General features: G+C 41.4%; 2 protein-coding genes across 12 annotated transcripts in view; one reads left to right on the forward strand and one right to left on the reverse strand.

The window, feature by feature from the left end:
- NSUN7 (NOP2/Sun RNA methyltransferase family member 7) overlaps positions 1-4,032 on the forward strand; it is a 31,241-nt gene extending 27,209 nt beyond the window's left edge. The window contains exon 13 of the mRNA XM_074904713.1: positions 3,781-4,032. Within this exon, the coding sequence (XP_074760814.1) occupies positions 3,781-3,834 (54 nt within the window). The 3' untranslated portion in view covers positions 3,835-4,032. The remainder of the gene's footprint in view (positions 1-3,780) is intronic.
- The window catches only part of APBB2 (amyloid beta precursor protein binding family B member 2), a 192,777-nt gene that overhangs the window by 4,891 nt on the left and 163,099 nt on the right, over positions 1-24,787 (reverse strand). For 9 of the 11 annotated variants that reach the window (XM_074904700.1, XM_074904704.1, XM_074904699.1 and 6 more), the window contains 5 exons: positions 5,582-5,696; positions 2,952-3,039; positions 1,801-1,884; positions 1,183-1,298; positions 214-393 (listed from right to left, as the gene is read on the reverse strand). In XM_074904700.1, the coding sequence (XP_074760801.1) occupies positions 214-393; positions 1,183-1,298; positions 1,801-1,884; positions 2,952-3,039; positions 5,582-5,696 (583 nt within the window). Of the gene's footprint in view, positions 1-213; positions 394-1,182; positions 1,299-1,800; positions 1,885-2,951; positions 3,040-5,581; positions 5,697-16,518; positions 16,649-23,515; positions 23,829-24,787 lie in introns of those variants that run through there. The other 2 variants (XM_074904708.1, XM_074904709.1) reach the window with 2 other exon arrangements.

The following is a 24,787-nucleotide window of genomic DNA, read 5'->3' on the forward strand; positions in this document are numbered from 1 at the left end:
GATTAGGAGGGAAGGTGATTAAAGGGGCATTGTTAACTAAATAGAAATTTCAAACTTAAAAATGTTTGGATCTTAATTGATTAAATATATCAGAATCTCTGTTTTTATCTGTTCTTTTTCCATCTTGGAATTAATGTAATTGCAAATACAATTATTTATGGAGGCAGTGAAAAATCTAAGTGCTATTAGATGCCTTTGAAGAAGGTCACTTACCATACAAGCAGCCTGAACAGCTTCTGATACATTGCCTGCATTTGGTTCACACCAAAAAACGTGGCACTCAAAATGCTGGTTTCCTGTATCCATAATGAAGGCAAATGTGTGAATGTCCTTGCCTACTCCCATGAAGGACAGGAACCGCACGCGACACTCCACCATGATTTCCTCTTCATTCTGGTTATGAATCAGATGATTGATCATTACTACTCGATATTCTGTAGAACGTTACTTTCAATTTTAAGTTTATAAAACGGGGGGCAGACACATGGACATTGATGCAGTATTGGAAATCTTTTTTTACCTCTCTGCATATACCCCGTATGCTCAGGCCTGGGTTGGATCTCCCTTTCTAAGCCATCACCAGAAGACCAAGGCTTTGAGCATTAGCACTGAGCAAGCATACTGTGCATTTTAAAAACTGCTTATTTTGTGAAGAAACAAAACATCGTGGCTATCAGAGCTCCAAAACATGTTTCCCTGTCACTGGTATGTTATAGAGATGTTGGTTTAGTACCTCATCAACAGACATACAAAAAAATTATTTGAAAGTTTCATTGTAATAATCTCTATGGAAAATGCTCTACAAAAGGACAGTGATGTGGAACACAGATTTTAGTACTATTCTTTGCTTCCACACCAAGAGTAAGGTAAATGCAGTTTAGAATTTAGGATTGCTACTTAGGGCTTAACCTACAACATTTTAGGCTCAAAGTTTCTAGAAATGACACCTCTGAATTTGTTTTAAGTATCTAGTGAATACTTACAATAATTTATTTCTGAGAACATGCTTGGAATGGTAAATAAAGCTGAAGCTGATACAAGCAGTAAGAGTCTCTGCAGAACTAAAATGCAAAGTAAGCAAATGAATTCTAGTGTAAATCAACTGTTTCTACTAGTGTTTCTGTGTTTCTGGTTTTCAACATTCCTATTATGTTAAATGTGTTTTTAACAAGACAGCCTTACTCTTTCGCTAATGACTGTGACAGTAGCATCAGCAACATTCATGGTAACTGGCATCCAGTCTTCTTTGCTGGAGGAAGCCATTAGACTTTCGATGGCACTGTTCAGAGTATCCATTCCTAAAAGAGAAGAAAATGCAATAATGAAAAATAAACACTTAAGTAAACAGTAACAGAATTTTTATTTTCACAAAGTAGTACAGAAAATAGATTGTCTTGGAGTCCTTATTAAAATTAATTTGATGATGGAAGGAAGGGTTGTGAAGTTGGTTTTCTCCATCTGCAAACAAAACAGGTGTCTCTGGCTTTGAAAAAACAGAGTAGCATCTTGTACAGCTGTTGCACCATTTCAGTTCTCCAGGGCCCCTCTTATAAGTAGCAGAGCTCATATTCAGAGAAAGCAGTAGAAAGAAACTCTGCCTTCTTGGCAGCTCCCAAAAGACTCTGGTTGCAAAGCACATGTTCAAATGAGGCCCTGAATATTAGATGTCTTCATGCCTGACCCACATGAAGTACAAGAGTTGCGACCCTGTGAAAATCGTGCATTTACACTTGGCTAGCCAGAGCCCAGCCTTTAGAGTTTATGCAAGGTACTCTGGAAGTCACTTAAATGTTTACATACCCACAGGTTTAGCTACAGGTAGCATGCCCAGGTACTGGACGTGGAACTTCTGTACCAGTTCTGTCTTTGGTGTTGGGAAATCTACTGCATGGGAACAAAAATCACTTTCTGTTACCAGCATTCACAGAAGGAAAACCCACTTTTCTTTCATCAATAACATAAAACAGTTTACCCAGTAATTGTGCTCTGAAGGTAGTGTATTGATTAAAACAAATTTTTGCTCCTTCTGGCAACAATGCTCAATAATTTCTAAAGGAACTAGGGATAACTTTGCACCACATAATTCTTGATCTACGCTAAGAATAAGGTCATGTTGTATTGCTGGCATATTAAAAAACAGCAAATATATATGAATGTGTCTCTGAGACATACAGACCTAAGTTTCACTGTGTAAAATGTGGAATCTGTTTTTAATACCATCCCTGTTAATATGTTAAACAGAGTCTGTGAGTAATTGATACCACTATCTGAGCAGACAATTACACAAGCTGATACATGGGTTAGGAGTAAGATATTCAGTATAAACTGGTGGATCTAGAAGCATATAATTTCTTGTAAAGCTAAAACAAAGTATGTTTGTTCTCCTGGAATACTTTCAAAATAACAACTATTAAGCTATGACTAATAAACGCATGCAAAGACAACTTTCTTCTACCATGTAGAGTATGCAAAATACCTTTAAGTTAGATGACAACCCACTTGAACCCCTTGCCTTGGAAGCTGCTTAAACACATGCTGAAACCTAGGAGGAGTCCTCCTACAGCTTCTCTGAATCCAAGTGATTAACCGGAGTATATTCTGGTTTAAAGGAAGATTTGGCCAATTTGTGCAGTCTCAAGTCAGGAGATACTTTGATTTGAAAAGTACAGTAACTGCAAGCAGCCACAAATAAGTAAGACTGTATTTCTAACATTTGTATTTCAAAATAAAAGAGGAAATGCACAAGTTGACATAAATGAGTAGGACCCCATTACTGTCAACACAACCAATAAATACACTAACAGGTTACAGTCAGATACAGTAATTAAAAAACAGAATTACACTCCTGACGTCTCTACCCAACATGCTCCATTTTGGTCAAGAGCATCATCAGAAACAAAACATGTCAAAAGTAGAACCATCCCAAGGATACTAGCTGTAACACAGAGTACCTTGCAGAGGAACATCAAGGGTGACATTTGTCCTCTCTTGTAATGAGCTGCAAGCCATAGCTTTAGCATTCTTCCGTTCGGCCATAATCTGAAGAGGATGATAATACATTTTTTTTTTTAAATATACAGTACAGTAGCAATTACAGATTTACTCCTTTTACAACTCTAGTTTCTGACATCTGAAATAAGTCAGAAGCTATATGACTGAACAGGTTATTCTTTTTAAATAACAACTTTAATTTTCCTCCAGTTTATTCACCATTCCTTAACTACATAAAGAGCTGAAGTGGTGTCCAAGCCTAGATGAAAGATAGGTGGAGGAGGAAAAAACCCTCTAGCCATTTTTATCAACAGCAAAATTGCAGTAAGGAGTAATATAGCAAGAAACATAAATATTTAACACACAGAGAAGAGTGTTCATTATTCATGTTCCTCTCTGATCCATCTTCTGCTGTGTATAATTTTTTCCTCCATTTTTATGTTTCCCCTGGAATTAAAAATTCCATGCAGAATACCACCCGTTCTTCCCTCAAAATGTATAATATTAGCAAAAGTGGGAAAAAAACCCACAAAACATTTCAAAATAACCACTTTGGATGATTATTCCCCACAAATATATGACTGAGAAGGGACCCAGGGAAGCTAACAGAGGTTTTCCAAAGCTCATATATGAGGCATTGCTAACTGTTAATTGTAATTTAGTTCTAAAGATAACTGGTTTTCCAGCAGATGACACTTGGACTGAAGATGCTTCTAGCATATTTCTCCCCCCCCCCCCCTTTTTTTTTTTCTTTTAGGTTGTATATTTTGAATCTATTTTCTGTTACAGGGACACAGGATAATATTCCCCCCTGCAGATGAAAAACAATACATGCTAACTTAGGAAGAAGCCTTGACCCAGCAAAGAGGTCCAGTGCATCAGTCAGTACATGCCAAGTGCTTCCTTGAATCAGGATTACATCTATTGCTGAATTACAAAGGAATGTTCTACTTGACACTATCCTGTTTTATTCTGTTAGCTATAGTTTTAAATGCTTAGTTGCTCTTTTATAGAAAATTCATGGCAGGAGTTTCCTGGCATAGTTACATACTGTAACTATGTAACATATGTTACATGATCTTTTTTCTCATATGTAACTATGTAACTACAGCTCTACTCCTCCTTTCCAATACCCTTGTTTGTAGCTACCATGTCATTTACCTGATGTTGACCTTAGTGGATAAAAGTAGCTGTGGTAGGGCCTGTGTACCATGTTATTCCCTGCTAGACTTGTTGGAAACATCTGTGAGAATTGAGAGCTGGAGGAGAAAGAGGAGGGACATAACAGGTCTAGGCTTCTCCTGTCAGCCACTGCTGCAGTCCCCGGTGCTAAACTCCACCAAGCACAGCCAGCAGCTCCCTGGCCAGCCTGAGCAGCTCCCTCAATCCTGCCACCCGTATTTCCTTGGGCACCCAAGCCCAGACAGACCTGCCAGGCTTTGCACAGTTGCTGGGCTACCTTCTGGCTCTGCCTCAGGCAAAACTCTGCTGCACAAAAGGTTACAGTAATGCACACTGTGTAGATGCTCACATTGTTTGCATGAAACATCACAAGTTCAGTAGCCACATCTGTAGTATTGCAAAAATGAAACATTTTTAGACTATACAGCTGGCTACAGAGGGGAATTTGACATGACTGATTCCATTCACTAACATGAAGATTAAATGTAAAAAGCAATGACAGGCATACAAACCTGGAGGTTTCCTAAGTATTATAGCTTCTCCAGAGAGCTGTGACTCACGAGTAATGACAAGTTACACAGGGATAACTGATAAGGTTATTCATCCCCAGTTCCTGTGGTGCAAACTGACATGTTTTAAGGAAGACCAAAATGAACAGCATAGTATTTTTAAAAAGGGGGATGTAGCCTCAAATCCACCATGGCTCAATAAAATAATAAAAAAGAGTTTCAAGTAGACCTGTTTAACTGATTCTATATAAAGTTTTAATCAGATCTGCCTGCTGCAAATGATGTGCTGCCTTGCTACCACTGCATGAAATGACTGTACAGAAGACACTCAAACTGATCAAGCAAGAAAACCAAAATAAATAACCAGGGAATGGTGGCAAATCTGTAAGGTAAAATGACTGAACGGTCCTCTCCAGCATTACAGACAACACTACCACAAGCAGGAACTAAGATACTTTAACATTTGTAACTAGAGTAGCCTAAACCCCTCTTCTTCCTGATTTTTTTTAAGTGGGCAGTGTAATGTTAGCAACTATTCTCCCGTCGGTCCTGCAGGACAATACCATTGAATAGTACCATTCAAACAAGGTCTGATTTATTTAGTAAGTTTAACATCACCATTTATTATTAATTGAAGCTGTGTGTTCTTTTTCCATTTTGAACCCGCAGCTTCTTTATTATTCAAGAAAACCTTTAGTCTCTATAGACACTTGTCAAATCAAAAGCACGTATCGTCCTCCTCAAATCTCCATTTGCGTCCTTTCCTTTACAAATTCCCTACACAGTTTCTCGTTGCCAGTGATACAAACTAAACTAACACTGCATACAATTGCTGATTGTATGTGTTAGGCTCAGGGACCTCTAAACAGACGAATGCAGCTCACTTTCAATCCACTTGCCTTTGAGCAGATTTCATGTAAACTTGTGGCGATGGCTTTTGCGGGTGTGTCACATCGAAACACATGACATTTCAGAATTCTTGTGTCTTTGTCTCTTGCCACATAAGCAAAGTCTCTGTGTAAACAAAATAAATTGACACATGAGAAGCAAACAAAATGAATTAAGTCATTAGAATCAGTAGTATCTCCAAAACAGCAAGTCCTGCTTCAATTTAAGAGGTGTATGTCTTGGCTGTCAAAAAATAAATCACACGCCTTAGACAAAGCAGCTCTACAAATGTAATAAACTGCCTACCCATGAAACACACATCTAAAGTTTGGTGCTTAATCTATATAATTAAAGAGCTTGTTACAGTTTCCTAACACTGACTTACTGAATTTACAACCTGTAATTCTCAACTGCAATTGTAAATACCTAGGAAAATTTACTCAAATATTTTATTGAAGATGAAGTGGGGAGAGAATTGCAAATTAAGACAGAAAAGACACACAGCTCTTAAATGCTAAAAGATCTGAGATAGAGCGTACAAGATTCTAGTTAGAGAAAGACTGTATTTCAAAGGACTGTATAAAGTGTTTATAATGTGCAGAAAGTAATTAGAGATCTAGTTGTATAAGGGAGATGTGAACCTGCTGAGCTTCCTTGCACTAATTGGCCTAAATTTCTGACCTTATTTTTTCAAAAGTTAAATAAAGCTGCCCTACAAAAGAGATTTTTGCACTGTACTGGCTAGTCAGCACGGCACAGTATAGCTTTCTAGCGTGGGTGACGGAAGTGCCAAGATTATGTTTATTTGTTCTCAGGCTGCTTAAAAGTTGAAGCTCTTCTGAAGAAGTTGAAGCGGTATACCGAGCTGGGAAGAAGCCTGGCTTTGCCTGGTTGCCATCCTTGCTATACCAGACTGACAGCTTCCTGGTCTTGCACCTCCTCTTTTTCATGTCCTCTGAGCAACCACAGCCCAGTCCTACTCTGTGACCCTCCTGCTATTTCCAAATTTCTTTGGGACTTTGCATCCCTAGCAGAGCTATGCTGAGTAGCTAATTAGAATTAGACCAGGCAAGTGAAGATGGAGCTCCCAACAGCCTCTTACACCTGAAGTCTCTTTTCAATGCCTTTTCTCTTTACAAGTAAACAATTACCAGCAAGATTCTAACTGGTGAAGAGATAGGAAGGACATTCCTAAACCACAGTTTTTATATACAGGAATACTTAAGTTTATATTAAAGTCTGCAAATATCCCTAGCACGGTTTAATGTAGCATGGATTGCCAATTTCTTTGTTCACTGTAGATGCTCAATTAATTGAAGAATTTGCACTTAAGTTACCTGGGGAGAACCAGAGACTGTGGCAGATGGATAGCTGGACTTCCAGCTCTGTTCAAGTTCTCAATATTGTCCCGCAGTTAAGTACCTTACCTGTACCTAATTCAGCAGCACTAGGTTTTGTCATTAATGAGCCCTTGTAATGAAAGGGGCAGTTGCCCACAGCCTGGGCTGCTCAGTGACAGGCACGGGTCAACCTGACACCTGATGAACAATGCTTAACACACACACACACACACCCAACCTATCAGGAGCTAAGACTTGGAAACAATTCCACACAATAGAACCATGCAGAAACACAGTGAAGCTGGAGGCACCTCTCTATCTCTCTGCACCCCAACATGCAATGGCCCATGTTAGGTCACAGCAGAGACAGGAGGCAGCGGGACAGCACACGGAGCCTGTTGCCACCCAAACCCTTCCAGCCCGAGAAATGCAGCCCGTGGGCTGCATCAGCTGCCACCAGCTGCAGCACTGCCCTGCCCGCACGCAGGCACCCTGGGGAGGGACAGTGTTTCACCCAATTGCTCCTGACTTATAGCAAAAATCACAAAGCAATAATCCAGGAAGGTGCTGTCTATTACAGAAGATGCCCTGAGGTTTCCTTGCTCCAGCCTGAACCCCAAGCACCTTGACCACAATCTGCAAGAGCCTTTTGCTGCACTTGCAAATTCATGGAGATTCTGAGTTCCAGCCGGAATCTCGCTCCTGGAAAAAAGATGATGCTTTTTGGCTCATCTGTACACATGCCAAGCCTTGCTTTAGAATGGTTTCCTCCTAGCTTAATGTTTCAAAAGCAAACTGAAGACTCCTAACTGGACTCTAGTAATAAGACTAAGAGAAGAAGGTATGGCTTGGCTACAACCTATGAAAAATTAGCAGCTATGGGGAATGAAACCAAGCTCCACATAAAAAACCTTTGAGATTTTTGTCTTTTGAAGTAAGCTTTCACCATTACTGATGGTCCTGTAAGACCTGCAGAGCAGGTATTTGGAAATGCTCAGGCTCACATAAGTCCCACATACAATATCCTAAGCTCCGAAGAGACTTGCCTGGTTTAAGAGCTGTAAGTGAGGAATTTCCAGACATCCTAAGCATTTCGGATTTTTGTTTCCTGTATGTTTGGTTTTAGCTGCCATCTTTAAAATGCCCTAAATTTCAGACTTCACGTTTTGGAGTCCAAATTCCTTTCCTTACAAATATTTTAACTGCAATGCAAACACATTTTTCACTTAACAGACAAGGATTTGCTACCATAACTTCAATGAAGATTTTCCTCCCTTTACACGCCAGAAAAACTTGCTGGCAGTGACCATCACTGCAGGGTAGCAAAGATGCATAAACAAGCAGACTGCTGCGCACACCTTATTATTGGATCAAGGTTCTATTCTTTTCGAGTGCAGACTTACCAGATGAATCCTGTGTTTGCATTAACTTAAAATAACATTGAAAGCCATCGATGTGACTATCACATGGCTATTTATTACCATTTACAAGCTTTTACCTCAAATCAATACTATTCCTTTGAGGACTTGTAAACAAGTGATTTATGCATTTCTTTACAAGATGATCCTGGGACAAGCATCCTGTGTTGTTTTGCCAAGTTGCTTGCACTGCACAGAAGCCTGTTTGAATAAACAGAAATCTGCACAGCCCCAGGAGCACTGTACAATACCAGGATTTCTAATTGTAAGACCACCACCTTCAAGGAGCTGCACAAACACAGAAAATAACTTGCCCCTTCTGTCAGCCATACAGCTATCTGTCAGAACCTTCTTTTATTGTTAATAAAAACTAAGGTGGGACAAAACCACCAAACCAAGTCATCAGGGCTTGGAGGACATAACATGTGGCCAACAAAATCCCATCTGTAACAGCCCAAGAAATTGCAGTCCAACCTTTGATGAGTGGCTCTGGCAATGCCCTGGTACACCACAACTGCCCCAATAAACTGATTTGCTGTAGGAGACCACATTAGGCAGGGCATCTCCACTGCACTGCCAAGTCCCTGATGCATGGACAACCCCTGAGGCCACATTAATTTCACCCAGCAGAGAGTTTATCTGAGACCCAAGCTCAACTGCAAGGATTTTGAGCCTTAAGAGAATCTGTAAGATAATACTAAAAGTGTTTAGATGGCATATTATCTCTCAGTGGAGGCAGGACTCAGACTGCAGAGATAAAAATGTGCTGAGCAATTAAAACTGTGTTAAACTAAAGACTGAATTCTGTCAGGATCAAAGATTTTGGTCATAAAAGAGCACAACTCATAATTATGCTCTGGAAGTGGGAAACACTTCAGATTATTTTCAACAGCATTTTAAAGACAGAGAGGTAGACTGGGGGCAGTCTGCTGAGCATTCTCTCACAGGCCTAAATTTACTTTTCTGATCAAAGGAGACCAATGTGGAGGGCAGCACTGACAATAATGACCTCATGCACTTTTCAGTAAGAACATTTGTCTGTTCCTGGAAGGCTAATGACAGCCAAATGAACGAGCCACAGTGCAGAGCCCAGTTCAGTAACCTCTCTGAATGGTAAGACCTGTGGTGAGGCCAGGGAGAAGGAATCTGATGAGTGCTATGGATGCAGTATCTGTAGAGCAATGGTGCAGGTGAGAAGGGGGCTCACTTGTCACTTTAGTCCTGCCAACAGAAAAGCCTGCAAACCTGCTGTCCCTGCAAGAGGAAGATGACAACAATCCTGATGAGACAGACTGACTGGCTCTGCACATGCCAAAGGACAGATACTACCCACAGAGATGTTGGTTTTAGCCAGAAAGCAATGTGTTGATTTTCTGATGGCGCTGGTAGTGACCCTACATATAAGCCACCTAACACTCTCCTCCACAGACTGCTACAGGACATTTATTTATTAATGGTTTGGGTTGGAAGAAACTTTTAAAGGTCATCTAGTCCAACTCCCCTGCAATAAGCAGGGACATTTTCAACTAGATCAGGTTGCTCAGAGCCCTGTCCAACTTGACCTTGAATGCTTCCAGGATAGGGCATATATAACTTCTCTGGGCAGCTGTTTCCAGTGTTTCATTGCCCCCATCATAAAAAATTTCTTCCACATATCTAGTCTGAACCTACCTTCTTTTAGTTTAAAATCATTACCCCTTGTCCTATCGCTACGCTCCCTGATAAAGAGTCCCTCCCCATCTTCCCTGTAGCCCCCTTTAAGTACTGGAAGGCTGCCATAAGGTCTCCCCAGAGCCTTCTCTTCTCCAGGCTGAAACAACTCTCTCAGCCTGTTCTCATCAGGGAGGTGCTCCAGCCCCCTGATCATCTTTGTAGCCTCCTCTGGACATGCTCCAACAGGTCCATGCCTTTCCCATGCTGAGAACCTCAGAGCTGGCTGCAGTACTGCAGGTGGGCTCTTACCTCCCTTGACCTGTATTCTGCTGGCCACAGAATATAGTTGGCTTTCTGGGCTGTGAGTGCATATTGCTGGGTCATGCCCAGCTTTTCATCCACCACTACTCCCGGGTCCTTCTCTGCAGAGCTGCTCTCAATCCCCTCATCCTCCCGACTGTACTGATACTGAGAGTTCTTGAAAAAATGTTGACACCTCTACTGTTTGCAGCAAGTCTCCAGTACGTGGCCTGGAAAACCCCGAGGGCTTTGTCCTGTGAAATTCCACTCATGTTGAGTCACCCTGAAGAAGTGCCAGAAACACCACTTCCCACCTGTGGGGGTGTTGGTGGGTGCCGGGAAGGTGCTGATGGGGGCACCTGGCCCACACCTTGGTTTAGCACGCACTGCCTCAGTACTGCAGTGGTGCACATAACACTCTCCTGCACTTGGTCCTGTGGCTTCTGTAAATATTTTTGCTTGCAATGGTACGCATTCATAAACAACAATTACAGGAGAAAATGAAACACTGGCTAGTACATCAGCTTCAACTACTGAGAGCTGATAAAACCCTCATGGTGGTGTTTCAGACTTACATACTAGTGTATCACTTTAAGTACCTGAACAGCTTGAGCAAAGTAAATTGGCTAATTACATGGGCAGATTGTGAATATGCATAACTAGATGGTCAGGGCTTACACCTGTAAGTCTGCTGAGACAGACAAGGAAATCTAAATTCTTCAAAATTTGTAGTACTGCATCACACACAACCTTGCCAGCACCATCTGTTTTCAAATAATCTATCAAAATTAGCACACAAACCGTCCTTCTCACTTCTGGCAGTGCACAAACAATACCACCGATTGCATTAATTCATGAAGTCACCAAGATGTCCATGCCCTTGCATGAGTGGTCCTACATGGCAGCCAGGACCTGGAGAAGGTGGTACAGGTTGACGGCAGTCAGCTCCTCCAATGTCAGTGGGAGCCCTGCAGCCTTGATCCAGGGATTTCCAGGCATTGGGAAAACCAAGCTCTGCGGTCCCTCTTGGAGAAGAAAGGTATGGCTGGGGATTCCAGAGTATCGGCTGCCTGCAGCATCAATAACAAAGTAAATCTTGGGGAAAGTTTTGTGCTTCCCTACACAGGACCAGAAGGCAACAGCTTCTTGTTTGTTCAAAGCCTTGAATACCAAATAAGCCAGAAGACTGCTCTCTGATTCGTCTTTCACTTTGGATCCCTTCTGGGTCGCTTCATCTGTAAACCTTCATTTGACTGCATCTCACTTGAAGCTGACTAACATTTAAGTGAGATTTATGTGCAACACACCCCTTTGATAATGAAGTGCCAAGTAACATGTTTGCAATAGAAATTTATGGAAAAGGGCAAATGCCTCCTCTTACCTTTCCCTTGTCTTTACACCTTGCTGGGAAACAAAGGGGGAAAAAAAAAGACAAAAGCCTTTACAAAGCCCTTGGCTAGATACAGAACTAGCATAGATTTAATTGATCATATCTCATACAGCCAGAGTCTCCTCAACAGGGGGTGTGTGCACATGAAATCCGTGGGATCTGAACGACACCTCCTGGTAAAATTCCCTTCCATGTCAGTGGGGAAAGCAGCAAAGTGTTTAGTGAGAGAATAATGTATTTTGTTGCAGAAAAAAGCTGTATGTTCTTAAAATTTTTTTAACACAAGCGCACCGCTTCTGTTGATATAGGATTACGGAGAAAGGGTACTGCATAGAAAAAAGCTAGAAAAAACAGTAAAATAAGAAAATTATTTTGCTGCACAAGTGGTTAAGACGGGTTCTGCTGAACAGTTAAAAATTCACTAGAAATTTCTTCAAAGAGTACAGGACTAGAGAGAGACATTTAAAAAAGCAATTTAGAGAATCGCAAAGACAATGTAAGGTGCTAAGTAGAAAGGAATTTCATTTTTATTTGCTCTTTTGCCCTCTTTAATTGGCAAATGTAATTGACTAAACCTTATATAGCCATACCTATTTAACACCTGGCTAAGCATCACTTAGCTGCTCAACCCTGGATGAATGTAATCACCCTAAATGCAATTTATGCTAATGCTGTCTTGTTTGAGTAGCACTCATAGCCATTTGCCACTATTAGGCTAAAGTCCTAGGAGACATCCCAATTAAGTACTGCCTGGAAGAGCAGCACAACCTCCATTATCTGTTCACTATAAACTTAATTCTTCAAAAGATTGTAGAACTGCATTAAATTTTTTTTTTTTTTTTGGTTAAAAACCCCCAACACCCTAGCCTTGAAGTCTGAAATAACAATCAAAATTAAATTGCCACTATTTAAAACAACTATATTAAAATGATACACACACGGGAAAATGTAAATTGCTTTACGGATTTATGTATTACAAATTGTAACAAAAATCCTTGAACCAGAAAATTATATCCTCTGGACTTGGCTTAAAATTGATTGAAATTCATCCAGAACAGCCTACAGAAGATGACTGTTGATTTCTGTGTACTGGTGTACAGACTCTTGCGACTGCAGGGTCACAAAGCACACATTGCAGGGCTGTGGGGAAACTGTCTCTGGAGTCTATAATATTCACTTCACTTTCCTGCCAACAGGTGACCAGCGATTTGTGAAAGCAGGAAGTAAAAAGGGGAGAGCAACCACTGCTACAGTAGAGTGGGGTCAGAGGGCACCTGGCAGGAGGCTGCTCTTCACTGGTGAGGCATGAACATCCATGGGAGCAGAGTAAATGAGCACAGAAGGAGAAAAACAAGGAAAGTGAGAGGAGACATGTGAGAAGAAAAGCAGATAAAATAACACTAACAGGACCCTGCTCTATGGGGTTTTCCCATGATACACAAATATTCTAGTATGACAAACAGCAGAGAAGATGACAGGTGAGAAACCCTGCAGTAATATGTATGACAGAAATTACAGATCTTCTGAATTAACACTTGAAATTTTTTATTGAGATTGGGAGAATTTATAACTGGAATGAAGTCTGTGACTCTCTTCAGTTCCTTTGTCTTTTTATTAGGGTCATATCAAGGAATTTGGTAAGTTAAGGAGACAAACCAAAAGGTAAGAAACCAGAACTAGAAGAAACAAGCAGCATTCACACAAACTGCAAAATCTGTTTGTAGATTTACTGAGGACCTTTCAACTTCCATTTCACCTGCCAGATACCAGACAGACACTGCTTTCCTTTCACACCCGCCAAAGGAAACCCACAGCCCCTTCTCCAGGTAACTGGTATCAACCACTTTGGAATCAAATCCCACAGGAGGAAGAAAAACAACTACTCCCACGAATCTCCTCCTTCCCATTTCTCCCAGATGGTCACGGTGCATTTAACCACATGTACTCCTCTTGCCTCAGTCATTAGAGTTGGAAGAGATGTGGGAGAGAATGAATTTTCCCTGTTTCTGGCAATCCTAAAAACATATGAAAGTCTTGCAATTTTTCTTCACTCCAAGTGCTCCACTCCACAGAGTTCCTGCACGTCTTTGGCTGCTCTTCAAGCTACAACCCAGAATGGCAGACTTGGCCACCACTACATTACCCTGGTCATTAATTTTTGATTGGAGTAGTTAAGATGCCTTCCCAAGCAGATGCTTTTGGGAGACTTTTCTTATTTCAGTTCTCACACAACCTGAAAATGGGTTTCCTTGTAGCAAAACATCAGTTCTGCATTTATTAAATTCTCCTCAAATGGTCTGGCATTGACACAGCATAGCTTGTTTTTCTAATTCATGCATAAATTTTGTAGGGCAAATTATCCCCTGCTGAAAGGCTGTTTGCTTCATCCCTTGATAATGACACTTACTAACTCTCAAGGAGGAGCTATGGCTACTTTGTGCGATACTCAGAGGCTTTAATCTGGCAGCCCTAAAACACACAGCCTGTTGTTTTTTCTTTCATGTCTTATCATTGCCACAGTTCTGTGTGCTTCCAGAATTTAAAACCCTCACAGAGCTGATACGTCCAATACCCAGCTCAGCCCTTCCGAGCCCAGTGCTTCCAAGCCTGAAAGCATTTGCACGACTTTCACTCCAATTTCCTTCCTTCAGACTGATCGTCATGAATTCGCAGAAGCCACTCACTGAGCCACGCTTCCCACGTCTCAGTGCTGCCCACCACCTCTTCTTGCAGGGGAGGAGACAGGTTCCCATCAGCCCTGCCACCGCTGCCTTGCTAGCCAGAAAGATGGCTCTGAGAATAGCCCTCTCTACTAGCGAGGGCTATATTCCACCCCTGGAAAGGGTCACAGATTTACATAGATGGAGTCATGTCAAAGCATGACTCTGTATCTAAGCTCTCCAGACCATGAGCTGTGTTAACATAGTGACAACAGTACAGATTCTACAGCTGAGATTTATGTTCCATGCTGGTCCTCGCTCCTAGCCTCGCCTCACAATCACATGGCTAGAAGTACTAACTGTCAGGGCAAGGAGTGTAGTCTATCACATGTACCACGGTCACCACCAAGACTGCCCTGGAGACTTGCGCTCTTATAGCACTGGCAGCACGGAGGGGCCCAGCTAACAGTCTGCCACATCCAGCTTGGGGGTCACATGGGGCGTGCTGCTGCTCACCATGCTAGAGAGACATGACAAGTTGAAAAGTCAAGCAGCAGCTTTGACCTCAGCTTGTTTTACAAATGGACTTAAAGGAAGACAGAACTTCTGGGACAGATGCTATGAAAATCACTGACCACAGACTTTACTGCCACAAGTATTTCATGGTGATTTTTTTTTTTTCCCTTAATTGCTTCACAACATTTATGAAATGTGCACAGGCAGGGGGCTGCCTTCCTACCCTGTGCAGCAGTTTTCAAGGAAAAGGCACACAAATGAAGTAGGTTGTCAAAGCCATTGTAGCTGCTGCTTCTCCACAGCATCACAAAGTGGTGGTTTAACTCCCCAGGATGGCCAATACTGAATTTCCTTTAAATGAATGTGTTATTACCCTGTGAACATCTGTACAGCTTCTCTGCAAGAGATCCCGTGAATTTGGTTTTGAAAAATCAGAATTTAGATATTTTTGACAATGCTTCTATCTTCCAGATCTAACTGTAAGATGTGGGCCTTTGTTTATAAGAAATATTTAAAGTTTTAATAAAGAAATACTTCAAGTTGAGATGCTCAAAGCAGTAATACAGATTTGACTGAAGAAGAGAGCAGACTACACTAGAACAGTTAATCTCTCCGGTGTGATTTGTTTCATAAGATCAATGCTTACTAGTTCTCCTTTGTTCTTTATTATTCAGAGAGAACACAGCAATCGTGCACAGACACTACCCACGAATCTGCTCACAGCACACTTTTGCCAGTGTTAGTCTGGGAGATCATGGCTTCCCACATGCATGAAATCTACATTAGATTGCAAAGCCATAATCAAGAAAGTTCAAACATTTCCTTAGGCCAACACTGCCTAAAGAATTGATTAAAACCCAGTCAAGCCTGGAAAGCCTTCTCATTATATTCCACAAAGCAAATGCGAGGAACAGTCTGCATCTCCAAACCACATTCCTTCCTCAGTCCCAGTATCAAGTCCTTGCAATTTAGATGAGCAAACAAACCCCAAATCTCATCTGAGGGCTGCAATTCTACCAGTAAGAGCCTTTGGAGTGGCTGTAGCCCTTGTGCTGCAAAGCACCTGACTACAATGCCCTACTGTCTGCGCTCCCATGAAACAGGAAGCATTGTAGAGAATCCCAAATGATCCCTTTGTACATTGAAACAAATCAACCATACTGGGGACAACTTTTCTTCAAACTTGAAAGACAAGTGACCAACCCAGCTGGATCTGAAACAAATACCAAAAGTAGGAAATAAACATTGTTTCCAACTCTTTCTAAACTTGGGTCTTGAATTCCCTGCTTTGTATGTTGTGGTTTTTAATTTTTTTTTTTTTATAAATAAAAGGTGGGATTTTAACAGCATGTTTCTGCATTTTGGATTACAGAGAACAACAACGTCTAAATTTTAAACTCAAAACACCAGAAGCAAGTACCAAATCACTGCATCACATGATTTTAAACTTCTTGTACCTGAGGGTTTGGGACCTGGAAAAAAAAAGCCCAACAGGCAATACCAACTTGACAAACACTATTAATAGCAAGGTGAAAAGGTGACAGAGAGATATGAATTTATTCACTGAAGTTTAGCTTCTGTTCACTGATACAAGCAAACCGATACACGCATTATTTGGTGCATGCCAGAAGGATAAATACAGAGAATAATGGAAAAATGAAAGTAATTTACCTCTCTCTGAATCCAGGGAAGCATGAAGAAACAGAAAGAGCAAGTTAGAAAGCACTCATGCAGACAGAGCTCCAGCATATAATGAGACAGGGTAGCTGAAAGAAGTGCTGTTTGTTTGTAGCTCAGCGTATCTAAGCATACTGCCACTACTTCCTTCTGACACTTATTTTGGTTGAATCCTGTTGCTCTAAAGTTTTTATTTTTGGAAACATGCAATGGAGCCAACAGGCATCAGCTGAATTTAGAGAGGCAGCACAGACATATCAACACTGGGAGGTAATCAAGCTTAAAATACCACACACAAGTCCGGGAAGGAGTATGCAGAAAGCATAAATAGACATACAAAGTGCATGAACCTTCCTTTTTCCAAAAGAACACTACTTAAAGCAGACACTGACAAAACAAATAGTTCTTGAGGCTGTGAAAACCTTATATTGTTTAAACTGAAAGAGGAGAAAGATAGTCATGAGGGTTTTTTTAATGCCAAAAGCTCTTGCCCCAAGGTCACTTGGGTTCCCCTCAAAGTTGCACCCTGAGGAAGTGACAGCCTGGGTAACCACCAAGCTGAAGCCAGGACACATAAAATCACTCACACCTGCATTTCTGAAGCAACCACTAACTCTTGGTACGACTTAAACAACATCTCCTGAGCAAGTCTGTGCACAAACATGTGGGATCCTACATCATCCTAGTTAGCAAATAACTCTGGGATAAAAGCAGTGGAGTGGAAAAATCATTCCATCTCAAGTAATAAGGGCAGGATTAAAGACAGACCACACTGAAGAGATCCAATTCTCATTACACATCTCACTTTAGCAAGCTTGTAAAGCTTACAGGGACTGATCTGTTGCTTGGAAATAGCTTAGTGAGTAGATCTGGAATAAACATAGGCATTCTAAGCCAGGTTTTAACTATAAGTGCGTATGGTTAGCTAATGCATCTGTCCAACACAGGAGTACAAGTCACCCATGGATGCATATGTACATAGTCAGAGGTTTAATTTCTTTCTTATGTTGAGATGAAACCTCTCCTCGTACAACCTGTACACACTGCCCCTTGTAATCTCTATGTGGCTCCTTGTGAAGAGCAATAATTCACTGGAACAGCCTCTCCAGGGACATGGTAGAGTCCCCATCACAGGAGGTTTTTAAGATGTGACTGGAGAGGGTGCTAGACAATCTCATCCAGGCTCCCTTTCTCATGAAAGGTTGGATCAAATGTCTTTTGATGTTCCTTCCAAACTGAGATATCCCATGATTCTATGAAAGCGGACAACTTGGAAAGAAGATCCATATTTTAATGGACATTCCCAGAAATTTTACAATGGAAGTGTGACACTGAGCCTCATTGTAAAGAAGAAGAAACAGGGCACTCTGCTCCACTTCCTTCCAATGCAGTGAACTGGGAGTTTTCCCTTTTCAATATCCAGTGGTGACCTGTGCGGATCTCCCCAAACAAACTCCCACTCATTCCTGCAATTCAGCTACATGGGCCTTCTACTGGGCTTTGCAGAATCAGCAAGGACTTCGCCATGCCTATTGCTAACCTTTTATAAATTAAAAGGTTAAAATTAGGTGCAAATATTGCAAGCTTTTCAAGCCTCAAAAGCCCATGATTCTATATTTCAGTGACAATTTGAAAATCAGAACTGAAAAAGTATTATCACTTTTACTTTCCCAGAAAATACAAGTAGTATGAGAATAAGTAGTATGAGAAGCAAAATATATATGTAATTTTCTTCGTTCATTCTTCATCATTGGCTCTGTACGAAGTGGACAAACAGAAATGATCTCTCAGAGAAAGTTTTATATTTGAAAAATCTGCCGGCAATTTAAGACATAAAGTAATGGGAGGGAAAAAACCAGAAAAGACATGTCTTGGATGTAGCAGATTCTGAACACAGTACAATTAGACGCAAAACATGACCTGCTGGTGCAAACTCTTAAAAGGAGCTCTGTTAATTCCCCTGTCATTATGCAAAATACAATTGTGCAGAACGATCACCATGGCAGCTGCCAGCACAGACAAAGAAAAGAGCACAGGAGGAAATTCAGGAAGGTGAGAGAAAAATACAAGCAGTTGGGCTGCTGGACTATCCTGGTCAGGAAGGAACGAGGGGGACTCCCACACTGTGGGAGGCATGCAAATCAAGGGGGACGGCATCTTGCCTCTAACCAGTTAATTACAGCTTTCCAATTAACACAATATCTCCTCACAGAGTGTGTTCTAATTCATGAATTATTTTCACAAAAAGACTATTTATTTGCCTGTATTCTCTTCACATTCTGGTAGCTTGAATATGGTTGAATGATTCACCTTTAAACAATAAATTTTTAAAAATTTGCCCCAAGGCTAAAAAGCCAACATGTAAAGTTTCAGTTCAAATGACAGATTTTGCTGATGGCTCTAAGTGCCAGAGATTCTGCAAGAGAAGCTGTGCAAATGCTTTGGTATGGTGCTCTACATATCCTTTCCCAAGCTGACTGCGTTAAAAGGGGTCAAGAGACAGCTTGCCAATAATGTGGGAAGACGATACCTAGAAAATTGTGTTACGGCTGCTACATAGGATTTGAGATTCATTTCTAGGGTAAAAGGCCAAGACCTCCAAGGAAAACAGCCCATGACCTTCCAGCCTGCAGAGGTGTGAGAAGGAAGCCCCCCTCCTAGAGCGAGCCCCAAGGGGACACTGCCTCCAGGAAGGAGGTGACAGTCTCCTCCTCCCCACCACTTCTGCCAGGCACATTTATTCGGGGTTGTTTTCCAATTAGCACCTTTGGAGGCAGTGCATTAAGGTACTGTCAAGGGTGCCTGTCTCCCTGATCACGTCCCTTCCTGCACACTGCTCTTGCAGAAGGTTGTACCTGACCCAGGGACACAGCGGAGGCAAGACAGCTGCAGAGAGTGCTGTAACTGATGGGGCTGCACAATATGTAACAGTGCTTGAATATAGGATAATTTCTTCTTCCAGTCCTGGGTTTTGTACATCAGTGACCCATGCCAGTTGCATCCTGGAGGCTGATGGTTGATATACAGTGCCCACCCCATAAGCTGAACGGTAATGGAGGTTTCACTGGGAGGTGAATAAACTGAGAGGCACGATGGTAACAACCATCCCCGAAAAAACACCCTCTACATGGCGCTCATGAGGCAGTATCTGGATTTCTTCATCCAGGTTTGGGCCCACCAGTGCACAGGAGAGAAGGACAAACCGGTGCGAGTCCAGGCAAGGCTGCAGGAACCCCACTTGTTTAGCCTGGGGATAAGGTAATGGGGAGAGCATCTAATTAGTGTCTCCCACTGGCTCATGGGACAGTTTAAAAATTAGAGCAAACCCAAGTTTCTTTGTCAAGAGAGCAGGTAAGCCCAAAGAAATACTCCAAGAGGCTGTGCAATCTCTGTTCTTGAAGGTTTTTAAAAAGATCAACCAGAAACTGCCCTGAGGTAATCCTGAACTCTGCTAGGCTTTGCCCAGGAGGCTGGTCTTGGTGACCTGCTTTGGTGAAGAGGTTAACACTTCACACCTCTTCATTCCTGTAGCTTCCCCTGTAGTCTGGTTGACTGCAGTTTTGCCAGTTGTCTTTTTTTGAGCAGATCAGAAAAAATAAGGCTGCCATGTGTCACCTACACCCTGAGCAAATACAGAGGTCTGTCTTCCAACGTCTGTGGTCCTTGAACATTTTCAGGTGCAACTACACCCATCACCATCGGCCCTGACCATCTCTATTCCTAAGAGATAATGACCAGGTGAAACGTCTTTGCTTTCAATTACTGTATTTGATTAAAAATAATGATGCATGGCAGGAGCCTTTCGTCTTTATTACAGTTATAAGTACTTGCCCAAGCATATCCTCCGAGGCACAGAAGAGGCCCCACTCTGGTTTTCTAATTTGTAATTACCAAGTCTAGTAGCACTTAATGCAGCAAAATGTTTATGTAAAATGTATTTACACCTCAACAACATAACATGAACAAATAAAGAAAACAACCTTCATTTCTGTGTATTTGGAAGTCTCTCTGTTGCTTAGAGAATGATTATGTCCTTCATTTATATATGCCATTAGAGAAATATAGTTCCTTTCATTGAAAAGAAAAAACCTGTGGTTTATAATTTTTCTAAGGGTTTGGTAGCTTTTTAACCTTTTTCTTTTTTCTTTTCTTTTTTTTTTTTTTATTAAATTAAATAGTCCTTAAGCCTCTTGTCTTCCAACAAGTATCAGACTATTCCAGCAGACTGGCCTTGAGTGTCTGGGTCCCTGCCACCACCAGAATGGAGACTGTGTAGAAAGAAGTACAACTAACACTTTCTGCAGAAATCCCCTGTTCACAGTGGGCCAGATTGTGACATCAATTTTTAAGCAATTTTCCACTGGTAGCAAAGAAGATTTCCGCTTAAAAATTGATGGCTTGATCTAGCCTTCTATTGCTAATCATATATTATGAAGACTACTATAACCTAGTCAGATTCTATTTTTAAAATAAAAAGAAACTATGACGCAGCCTGACACATCATATGAATCCACATTTTGTAAAGACTAAATCATACTCTTAAGGCCAGAGGCCCTGAAACAGTAAGTCCCGCTGAAAGTTCAGGTGCTAGACATCACACTGATATCTGCCAGACAAGCTGGTTCCTTGTCATTCCTCAAGTCCTCTCCATAAATATGCCATCTCAGGTCATTTTACCATTTCTTCTGGGTTTCCCTCACCTGCACACACTAAATGACAGTGACTGAAGACTGTAGATGAAAGAGCAGGTACACTTACAGCGCCCTGAAGCACACAGCCCCCCCCAGGTACCTCCTCTCCTGATATAAACCAGGGACATCTTTCATAACCCACTGCAGACCATTTCCCTCTCCTTGGGAAATGTTATATTTGGCTCGTTTGGGAAAACAAACACATTTCTGGAAGCATGAAAAGAACTCTGAATGGCAGGCCACCTTTTCCCCAAATCACTAGACAGCCATTTTTGATAGATGAGTTGGATATGAGATTTTCTGATTTAATTTTTTAAAGAATTATTAAATTCAGCCATAAAGATATTTCCAATCTGGAAACTTCTTAAAACATACAGGAAGGCTTTAATATCACATCAAAATACAACAACAAAAAAAGAGAATGTTGTTTTCTTTGGCAGATACCAAAACAAATTCAGGGACATGTCAGTTATTTTCTAAGAGGAGGAAATGAAACTGAATGCTTTTTACTGACTTGATTAAACTTTAGTTTTTGACCTGGATTAACATCACCCCGAAAACAAGGTTATCTCAGCCTGTCTCAAACTACACTGGGGCAAAGTCTGTACTCTAACACAAATTAAAGCTATACAGAGCAGCTGAATCAATACTAGCACTCTAATATCAATTAGATCAGAATTTTGTCCCCAGTAATTTGCTTCATGTCACGAAACACAGGAAACTCCAAACGGTGAACCAGAAAACCTTGCCTAACAGGATACCCAACAGATGGTAATGATACAAGAAACACCATAGACCTTCAATACACACCTTAATTATCTAAAATACTAATTCACACAGTTGGTTTAATCCTCATCTGTATTCCAACTGATCAGTGTTTAAAGTATCTTCGTATATGGGTTATTTATTTTTATATGTCCACTGTTACAGAAGAGGAAACTATCCTGTACTTTTTTAAAAAAAGAACTCTAACTGGTATTACATAATAAAACCCCACTATCGTTCTCTAACTCCTTATGAAAATAAATAAGCCAATTTTTACTGAGGAATGCTCCAGGGCTAAATAATATCCTCTTCCTCACTCACAAGTTGTTATAATTACATTAAGTGCAAGGCAACAGCTATAAAACCATAATTAAAGCCATAGTTTTAAGAGATGAAACACTTTATGTATTTCCCTGATAGAGACCAAGACTCAGCAGTGTTTGATATCCTTTAAGAAAATGAAAATTACTGCATAGAACAGGGAGAGCAATGAGGTTTCACAACATGCAAGAAACCTAATTTAAGAGTGAAGCTGCTGAGTTTAAAGAAAAAGATAAATGTCCCTCTCTCTCTTCCCTCCCCTCTGCATACAGCATAATGAGCATTCAAAGCTATATATCAATTAACAAATCAATGAAATTTCTCCTGCTGCAAATTCTTTATGAATACAGATAGGATTAAGCAAGCACGGAGACCTTAAGGCAATATATTAAATTTAAATCATGAAGTTTCCTTTTCTGTCAAATAAGCCATTAACCATTTCACTTCAACTAAATGTATTTTTACATGCATGTATCTCCCCTCAGTGTAATATTTCTGTCTTTAAATATGTTTACTTCTTCTGGACCTCTACAAAGAATTCAAATTGCACAATCTCTATTTTCAATTATGGCCTGAAAAAAGAAAGCCCAGACTAGCTAGCTAGAAGTTAGCTGGAAATTACACATAAATTACACACAGGCACTGTGTGTTTGGGGGGGGAACACAGGGAGGTTTCTTATCAGTAAATGAGGTTTCTGCTGTTTTTAACTAGAGCATCTTTCCATCCATTAACACAGCATTACCAGTAAAAACAAAATATGATCATCCTCTACAGAATCAGGCTGGTCAATATGCAGCCACTAACCGCAGCCAGTTTAGGAACATGTAATTCTGAGCTGAACACAGACCTCCAAACCTATTAATCATCAGGACCCGTTGGTTAGCTTACTGCTCAAATGAGCAATATCTGAAGGAATAAAGGAGAGGGAGAACAGCATCACATACTTACCGCTCAGCACACAGAGTCCAGCATTTCTGCTACGGTGCTCTCCCTGAAGGTTGTCAAGTGTCAAGCTTTTGGAGAAAAGAAATCTGACTTGCCTTTGTCACACTAGGAGCTATAATTTGCCTTGCAGGCATCCACACAGAAGCTTTAGACTTAATGAACCATAAGCCTTGAAAATACAGCTCGAGACAAAAGCTACTCCTAAAGTGAGACTGTTGTCTGGGGGGGAGGCTGAAGGTTTTTTCTTGTCACTTTTTAAGTTTCTTACCTTTCTGTTGCAGCAAAGAGGAATTTAATGCCAAGCACGTCAGACACAAACACCCAACTCAACACTGTGCCTGGTGCCCGGCTCCGTTGGCGTGTATCTAGGCATCAGATGCCGTGTACTTGTACTTCACCGACGGGGGCCGAATACCCCCGAGAACAGCAGCTCATTCATTTTGCATCGAGTTGAAGCACATCATGTCAGCTCCCACTCTCCTCACGGACTGTGCACGCTTGTGTTCGCCGGCTCCAGCTGTGAGCGAGTGGGCACTTCTCCCTGGAAGGCACCGCTCCACCAGGGGTGTGTCTTTTCCTCCCTTCCCATCGCTTTTACCATTTGCGTGCTCCCTGCGCTCTGACCCGCGCAAGAGGCCCCTCTCCTCCCCCTTTCACAAACCTTCACTGCTATGCACTGTGTTTCTAGCCTGTAAACTTGTAAGATTAATCTGCTGTGACAGAAGCAATCTTTTGGGGAAAGCTGAAGTGCGCAGGGAGTCTTCCCCTCTCAATTTTCCAAAACCAGTGTAAAGCTTTCACAGCGTGACTCTGAACTGAATGCAACAGAGAAAGAAAGTCTCTTTAAAAGGCAGTGAAGATTTACAGCCAAATCCAAGAATTCAGACAGAAGTACAACTGCATTTACTTCAATGAAATTACACCTGCTTATACTAGAAGTGAGATTTATCCTTGAGCTGTAAAAACAAACACACCGAATAATTTGATTTTCCAAAACTGACACATGCAATAACAGTAAATCTAATTTAGAGGTGTTGCTTGCACTAAAGGTGACAGTAAACACAACGCTCCTGGAGCTCCATTTTTTATTTGGCAAAACTCCCCATCAAACATGCTCAACCAGCAATAAAGAGATACTTCCCCAGGGACTGCACTCAAAACATGGCAGGGCTTAAACCCCATCCCGGGGCGTTCAGCTTCATAGCTACCCGCAGCATTGCACATCACTCCTCCTGGGTACAGGAGAGGACTGCGGGTAGGCAAACTCTGACTGAGAAACAACTGCAGTGGCATGAGGACATGGGTCACCACCCTTCACATCACCCTTCTCCATCCAAGGCACTCACTCCTTCAAATATGCCAGCGGACCTGCTCATGGGATCACACCCTGCCTCCTCAAGGAAAACGAGCCAACATGGTAAATACCCATCAACCAGCCTCTTTAAACTAGTGGAGCTCAGTGTAAGGGAAAGCAGGGCAGGGAATGCAGGTATTTCCCCCAGCAGATTTGGGAGACTGAAAAGCAGTTAAAGACAGTTTG

Source organism: Athene noctua, chromosome 4, assembly GCF_965140245.1.
Source record: "Athene noctua chromosome 4, bAthNoc1.hap1.1, whole genome shotgun sequence".
NCBI classification, from domain to species: domain Eukaryota; kingdom Metazoa; phylum Chordata; class Aves; order Strigiformes; family Strigidae; genus Athene; species Athene noctua.